Source organism: Vicia villosa, unplaced genomic scaffold (genome assembly GCF_029867415.1).
Source record: "Vicia villosa cultivar HV-30 ecotype Madison, WI unplaced genomic scaffold, Vvil1.0 ctg.003025F_1_1, whole genome shotgun sequence".
Taxonomy (NCBI): domain Eukaryota; kingdom Viridiplantae; phylum Streptophyta; class Magnoliopsida; order Fabales; family Fabaceae; genus Vicia; species Vicia villosa.
The window spans coordinates 182,386-190,640 of NW_026706095.1; the positions used below are offsets into that span (position 1 = coordinate 182,386).

The following is an 8,255-nucleotide window of genomic DNA, read 5'->3' on the forward strand; positions in this document are numbered from 1 at the left end:
ATCTATGTGTTTGAAAAGACACAAGTTAATGTTCTTAAAGTCAAAAATACCAAAAGGTTTCTGACTAATTAAGATATTTTTGATCAAGACATCTTCTAACTTGTAGAAGTATTAAGAAAGAAATTATTTGCACATATCAAAATCAAAATTTTCACAGAAAGAGTCTAACGCATATTAAGATATTTATTTTGGACAGAGTCTCATTTTCAAATGTTTTAGAATGAGCAGAAATCTATCTTCAGCTAAGGGTTTTGTGAAGATATCAGCCCATGATGGTCTTTATCAATAAATTTTAAACTGAGAATCCCTTTCTGAACATAGTCTCTAATGAAATGATGTTTGATTTCTATGTGTTTGGCTCTAGAATGCAAAATAGGATTCTTACTTAGGCATATAGTAGTTGTGTTATCACAAAAGATAGGAATGTTACTTCATATATATGAAAATCTTCACGTTGACTTTTCATTAAGAGCATCTGAGTGTTGCAAAATGATAGTGATATATATTCTGCTTCAGCAGTTGACAGTGCAATGGTTGATTTCCTTTTGCTTAACCAAGATATGAGATTGTTACCCAGAAACTGAGAGTTTCCAAAGTGCTTTTACGTTCTCTACTATCTCCTGCATAGTCTGCGTCACAGAAACATGATAGTTTGTATTATGATGTTTTCTTACACATAAAGCCAAGGTTAGATGTTCCCTCCAGATACCTTAAGATTCTCTTAACAAGTGTAAAGTGTGTTTCCCTTGGATCTGACTAAAAGCGAGCACATAAACATGCACTGAATAGGATATTTGGACGAGAAATAGTCAGATAGAGAAAAGAGTCTATCATACAACGAATCATAAGTATACTTACGGTCCTAAACCGTAGTTATATTTCATGTTAGTTCCAACATTAATGTCTATTTTTGTGGGTACCTGAAATGCATTTCTAGTTTTGAGGGGCATTTTTGGAATTTTGTGTGGTGCGCTGGAAAAGCATGGGGTGGAATAAGAATTTCTCGATAATTATATACTGCCTCCGTCCCTAAATATAAGACTTTGTAAATAAAATTACGTTAATTAAGAAAGTTGGTTAGAGTATTAAATTTATGGTATAAATATACGTTACCTTTCGCCATATAGGCGAAATTCAGTTTACCCCCTTTAATTTTTTCTTTTTGAATTACTCCCTTGAGATATAAAAATTCTATATTTTTGTCCCCTATTACTCTCCTGTAAAATAGTTTTTTTGATTGACCCCCTGATTTTTACATGCTTCAGAGATATTCTAAAATTACCGGGGATAATCAAAATAAAATAAAATTAAAAGAGGTAACCCGAATCTAGCTTATATAGTAGGAGAGTAAAGTATATTTATCCCTAAATTTATTGATTATTTGTATAATTTTACAAATTTATCCTTAGAGAATAATTGATTTTCATACATTCATATTTATTGATGGCATAAAAAAGGTGGTAAAATTATAGATGCTTTTGAAGAAAAAAATTAATGCACTTTAAAACTTGAAGATTGTCTTATAAAAATTGACAAGAAAAGATTCAAGATGATCTTATAATTAGGGACAAGGTAGTATTTTATTTTTCAAAAAAAATTGTTTTTTGAAATTATAATTGTTATTTGTGTTCTAAAAAAGATACTAGTAATAGTCTCGACAGTATCTCGTGAGCTTCAATCAATCTTCTTCATGCTGCGTTGACTTCCAGGTTACTGAAACTCGGAGAGCGGTATTTAATGGCTGGGCAAGCTTCGTTTTTCTACGATGTGTTCCTGAGCTTCAGAGGTGATGATACGCGATATGGTTTTACCGGAAATCTCCACACTGCTCTTCATCAAAGAGGAATCCAAACGTTCTTTGACGATCACGATATTCCAAAAGGTGAAGAATTAACTTCATCACTTGTTAAGGCTATTAAAGATTCCAGGATCGCCATCGTTGTGTTTTCTAAGAACTATGCTTTTTCCAAGTTTTGCTTGAAGGAACTCACCGAGATACTAGACTGCTATGAGGAGAAGAAGAAGAAGAAGAATGGTCGAATGGTTTTACCTGTTTTTTATAAAGTGAATCCTTCTGATGTTCGATACGGTAGAGGAAGTTACGGAGAAGCACTGGCTAAGCACGAGGAGGCGTTTAAGGATGACCTGGAGATGGTTAACAAATGGAGGACTTCACTACACAAAGCTGCTAATCTCAAAGGCTTTCATTTCAAACATGGGTATATTTTTTTTTTAAGTAGGAGCAATCATCACCTTACATGTCGATTTTGTTGGGAAGAGTTAGACCAATCTCTATTTGTAACACGATATTAGATCTTAGTTTAAAATCCTCCAATGTCCAGTACTGGGCGTGACAGGTGTGTTAAGAGTCTCATCGGACAATATATAACTTGAATATGAGTTTATAAGTGAGACAATTCTCACCTTACAAGTCGGTTTTGTTGGAAAGAGTTAGGCCAAGCTTTGATTGTAACATGGTATCAGGGCTTAATTTAAAATCTTCCAATATCCAGTACTGAGCGTGACAGTTGTGTTAAGAGTGTCACATTGGACAATACATGATCTCAATGTGTTTATAAGTGCAAAAAATTCTCACCTTACAAGATAGATTTTGTAGGGATGAGTTACGTCAAACTCTAATTTTAACCGTAAAAAGTCTTTTGAAAGGAGTTAGATATGATGCATTATATGTGACTTGTTTTATAATGTTTAGTAGTTAGGGATTAGTTAAGCGTTGGTAGGAGTTAGTAGTTTAATTTGGTGCAATTGAACTCTATAAATAGGATAATTATGCACACAATTCATTATCTTTTATCAAAATGATTCTCCTTCAAACTTCCAAACTTCTCTTCACTCATTTTTCTCAAATCATTTGATTACTAATAGTAATAACTTGACTTCACACAACTTTTTTTTGTTAGGCAGGGAGGTATATGAATATCAATTAATTTCCAGTATATTTAAGGAAGTCTCACTCAAGATTAATCGTACACTTTTACATGTTGCCAATTATCCTGTTGGATTGGAGTCTAGAGTGGATAAAGTAAACTCACTTCTCAACATTCCGTCGAATGATGTAGATTTCCACATGGTAGGCATCCATGGTATTGGTGGAATTGGTAAAAGTACTGTTGCTCGATCAGTATATAATTCGATTAGTGACAAGTTTGAAGGTTTTTGTTGTTTTCTTGAAGATGTGAGAGTGAGTTCGCATAAATATGGCTTATTAAATCTCCAAGAGACGGTTCTTTCTGAGATACTTGGAGACAAGAAAATCAGGTTGGGCAATGTGCGGAATGGAATGTCAATAATAGAACAAAAGCTCTCCAATAAAAAGGTTCTTTTGGTTCTTGATGATGTTGACCAAAAAGAGCAGTTACAGGCTATTGTTGGATCACCTAATTGGTTTGGTTCTGGTAGCATCGTAATCATTACAACTCGGGACAAAGATTTACTAACACATTATGAGGTTAAAAGTAAACTATATGAGGTGGAGGAACTGAACGACAAAGAAGCCTGTGAATTGCTTAGTTGGAATGCTTTCAAAACTGACAAAGCTGATCCAAAGTACACCGACATTTTAAACCGTGCATTGTGTTACGCTTCTCGGCTCCCACTGGCTTTGGAGGTAGTAGGTTCCAACCTGTTTGGGAAAGGAGAAGAAGAATGCAAACTCATATTAGATCGGTATGACAGAATTCCAGATAAAAAGATCCAGGACATACTACGAGTAAGCGTTGATTCCTTGGATAAAGATGACAGGGATGTTTTTCTTGACATTGCTTGTTGCTTCGGAGGATATAAATTGTCTGATGTTGAAAATATACTACATGCTCACCATGGTTCATCAATGAGACGTGGTATTGAGCTGTTGATTGAAAGATCTCTCATAAAGCTTGATGATAGTCTTGTGGCATTACATGAACTGATACAAGACATGGGTAAAGAAATTGTGCGACAAGAATCCAAAGAGCCCAATGAACGCAGTAGGTTATGGAACTTTGGAGACGTAGTCCAAGTTCTAGAAGAAAACATGGTAAGATTGATTTTTCATTTGTCTCAACATTTTTGTTGACAATATTGGTTCGTAATTGAACTATTATTTTCACAATATGCAGTCAGTTAATACGCAATTTGTCTGTTATGTTCATTCCTAATATCTTCATGTACTGTGATTGCCTTAAAAGGGAACTAGCAAAACTCACATGTTAATTCTGGATTTTCCCAAAGATGAAGGACACATGAAAGGATCCAAAGGAGAAGTAGTAAATTGGGATGGAGAGGCCTTCAAGGAAATGAAAAACCTCAAAACTCTTATTATTAGAAATGGCCATTTTAACAAAGGCCCCACGCGTCTTCCAAATAGTTTAAGAGTTTTGAAATGGCATGGATATGCTTCATCATCGTTACCACGTGATTTTCATCCAAGAAAACTGTGCATACTCGAGTTACCTGACAGCTGCTTAAAGCCTTGTGAACCAATCCAGGCAAGTGTGTTCATGTGTATTGTTGTATGTTTATGAATTCACATCAAATTCCTATGATTATTTATATAGCTCATTTATACTATGTTCTTGCAGGCATTTGCATATTTGAGAATTTTGGATTTTAGCTACAGTGAGTATATAACTGAGATACCTGATGTATCTGGTCTCCCGGATTTAGAAAAATTGTCATTTAAACATTGTGAGAATTTAACTAAAATTCACGAGTCAGTTGGATATTTGGGAAGTCTTAAGATATTGGATGGTTCTAGTTGCATGAATCTTAATACTTTTCCACCCATCATATTGACCTCTCTCGAACAACTCAATCTTTCACATTGCTCAAATCTTGAGAGTTTCCCAGAAATATTGGGGAGAATGGAAAATATAACAGAACTTCATATAATGGGGAGTCCGATTAAAGAACTACCTTTTTCATTTCAAAACCTCACCCGGCTTCGAAAGTTGGAACTACAAATATGTGGAATGGTTCAGTTACCTAGCTGCATTTTCATGTTGTCAGAACTAAGTTTGATGCATGTTTCAAAATGTGAAGGGTTGTGGTTATCGGGACAGGACAAAGGTAAAGAAATGGCGCTCAAGTCTTCAAATGTGGACCGTCTTATTCTCACTGACTGCAATATATCCAATGACTTCCTTCCAATAGGTCTTAACATTTTTTCCAATGTCAAAGATTTAAACCTATCAGGCAACAATTTCACAACTGTTCATTCATGGATCAAAGAATGTAACTTTCTGAGGAACCTTAAGCTGGATAATTGCAGTAATCTACAAGAAATTAGTGGGATTCCAAAGAAATTAGAAACATTTTCTGTGAAAGGATGCACATCCTTGAAATGCTTGGACCTCACTGTTCTTCCTGCATGCACCGCAGAATCTTGTTCTTTGAAAGAACTGATTTTGGATGACTGTGTGTATCTTCAAGAAATTGCACGGCTTCCACAAAACTTGGACGTGCTCTCTGCAAAAAACTGCACCGCATTAACATCCCAGAGTATAAACATGTTAATGAATCAGGTCCTCTTCTTATCCTATTTAGTTTAATTTAATATTTATATTGACTTTGTGCTGATGTTCGGAATGTGCCGAGGTCCTCTCCTTATCTTATATTAACTTTTTTCACTATCGAAAGTCTTCACTATTTTGATCAGTAAAACCAGTTCCCATCAAATTGGCATCAGTTCCTATTTATGTCGCAAAATGTTTGGTTAACATGTAACAGTTTGAAACTTATGACTGACAGAGAGGAGTGCAGGCTGGAAACAAGATGTTTGTTTTCCCCGGAAAAAAAATTCCAGAGTGGTTCAGGCATTGTTTAAGTGTGAAAAAGGCTCATGTCTCAAGAGTGGTTAGAAAACAAGAAATCGCAGGGTCATTTTCTTTCTGGTTTCACAACAAATTTCCTGCAATTTCTCTCTGTCTTGTAATTGGACTGGGGAATGAGCAACCTATCGCGGTCAATTTTAGCCCCCGAGTATTCATCAATGGCCATAAGCAGTGTATTGGCGGTCAGAAGGTTTACAACTTCATCATAGCTACTGATCATGTACTTCTGCTAAACTTTGAAGATAGTGAGGACATAGTGTTTTCAGATAATGAGTGGAATCATGCAGAGGTTTCATATGTTGATCATATTACCAACGATGAGGTGCCAATCAGACAGGTTGTGAGTTATAGTGGAATACATGTATTTGGAGAAACAACCTATCCAGGAAATTTCTGTTTCACCAAACCTCCACAAACAGTGATAAATGCAAATTCGAATCCAAATTCAATGGAGGGGACACAACAAGGAGTTAAGGTTAAAATTTCTTCCCAGTTATTTTTCTCTTTTACCCTATCCCATGTCACTCTAGTTCTTTTATATATTAGCTATTTCTTACATTTCTTTTGTTTTTGTTTATTTTTGCAGGACACTGAGGAGAGACCTCGGAGAGACCAGACAAAGGTCCAGGCCCAACTTCGACCTCCAATTGCCGCTGTGGCAAAAAAAGATATGGCCTCTAAACTATTAGTTCCGGCTAAGAGGTCTTTGGAGGATGTAGTCGGAGAAACTTCAGAAAGGATTCAAGATGACGAGGTTCATCCTACTACAATTTCAAATGATCATCCTGTCATTCAAAGTTGTCGTGAGGGTGATGATATTGAACTGGAAGGAGTATCCTCTTCTGACTCAGACGATCCCTTTGATCGTGTTGATAGAAGACTCGGTATTAGTGCCGAGGAAACCATTTCTGCTGCATCAAGTTCTGGAGTTGCTTCACTTGGATCAATTAGAGAGGCTATTAACTCATTGGAGCTGTTAATGGCTAAGGACTTATCTGAATTCTCTTGTGATCCTGATACACAGTATGGACTTCATCATCTGTTAGATCTACTGAGTACAAGTAGCCACCCCAAGGTGAGTTTAGAGGTGAAGGAGGCTATTGCAGAGTTCAAGAGAAAGTCCTTTTTATCATTCCAAGAATTCCAATCCACTGTTGAGTCTGTCAACAAGCTGAAGGATTTTGAGAAGCATCTAGATAGAATTCAGCAGGAGAGTATGGCAGGCAAGGGTCAAAGGAAGGAGCTCAAAAGCTCAATAAAAAAGGTTTCTTTGGGCATCAAGGCCGAAAATAGAAGGAAAAAGGAGTCAGATGAAGAAATTTCAACGTTAAGAATGCAACTAGCTAAGAAAGAAAGGGACCTAGAACAACTTGTGCTGAATCTCGAGAATCAAGAGAAATCACTCTCAACATTTTCAACAAATTATGCTTCTCTCAACGAGCAAGCTCGAGCACTCCTAAAAGAAGCCGACGATCTACTGGCTACGAGCTGTTGGGTAAAGCATGAGGGTGAAGCCGCTGAAGTGGAGCAGGATAGGCTCAAGTCCATCTGGTCTATTGGTCTAACCAGCCAGTTTAATGAGATTAAAAAGACCTTTTTTTGACTATGATGTGTAGGATGCAATGTTTTTTTCAAACCATTCTATCAAGAACGACCAGGAAATTAATGTAATAAAGAAAATATTTGGCTTTGCAGTGTGTTTCTTGGTAAGCTATCACCTTGCTAACAGTTGTCAATTCTAGACTCCATAACAAGGAATTACTGGCTAATGGCTAAGGGCTGAAGGGTTCACAAATTAGAAAGGATGAGAAGTACTCCTTACTTCAGATGCAAAAATGAGGAATTCCTGAAACTTGTTCAAACAGAGATGATTCGGTGCACACAGATATTTAAACTCCCTACTAGGTCTCAAGTGACAAGTCTAGTATTCTGCTGTAAAATTTCCAGCAACTCTTGGAAAATTTATACGGGTATTTGTTCTGTTATGACTGCTTATCTCCATGCAGAAAGCAAGAAAACATTTATATGATCTTTTATGATTAGTGTGTTGTTGAGTGTAATTCGTTAGTGTCTCAATTGTAGTTACTTGGAATACAAGTAATAGTTGGTTTAGTTAGTTATGACTGTTAGAGAAGTGTAGTTAGTTAGAGTTTTATTGGTGCCTTGTAATGCAAGTACCAACCATATATACTCTTGAATTTTGATCATTGAAAAGTAGTGCAAGTGTGTTTCATTCTCTCTTCTCAATCTTCATCTCTTCCATTCGTTCATTCTAATCAAAGGTGCAAAGTGTGTGTGAAAGAACAAAGCTAAAGCAAACCCGTGTGCATCATTTATGTGCTTGTGTGAATGAGTGCTTTAGGTTTATTCCAACATGAGCGTCAAATTACATGAATGCTGATCAACAAAATCTGACATGAAAAC

At 36.2% G+C, this 8,255-nt stretch overlaps 1 protein-coding gene across 1 annotated transcript; it reads left to right on the forward strand.

Annotated features, from left to right (window-relative positions):
* Positions 1-1,611: 1,611 nt before the first annotated feature.
* LOC131640274 (TMV resistance protein N-like) lies at positions 1,612-8,255 on the forward strand. The gene is made up of 6 exons (XM_058910682.1): positions 1,612-2,219; positions 2,926-4,036; positions 4,188-4,487; positions 4,581-5,522; positions 5,749-6,306; positions 6,418-8,255. The coding sequence occupies exons 1-6, from the start codon at positions 1,738-1,740 to the stop codon at positions 7,432-7,434; spliced, it is 4,410 nt and encodes a 1,469-aa protein (XP_058766665.1). The 5' UTR covers positions 1,612-1,737; the 3' UTR covers positions 7,435-8,255.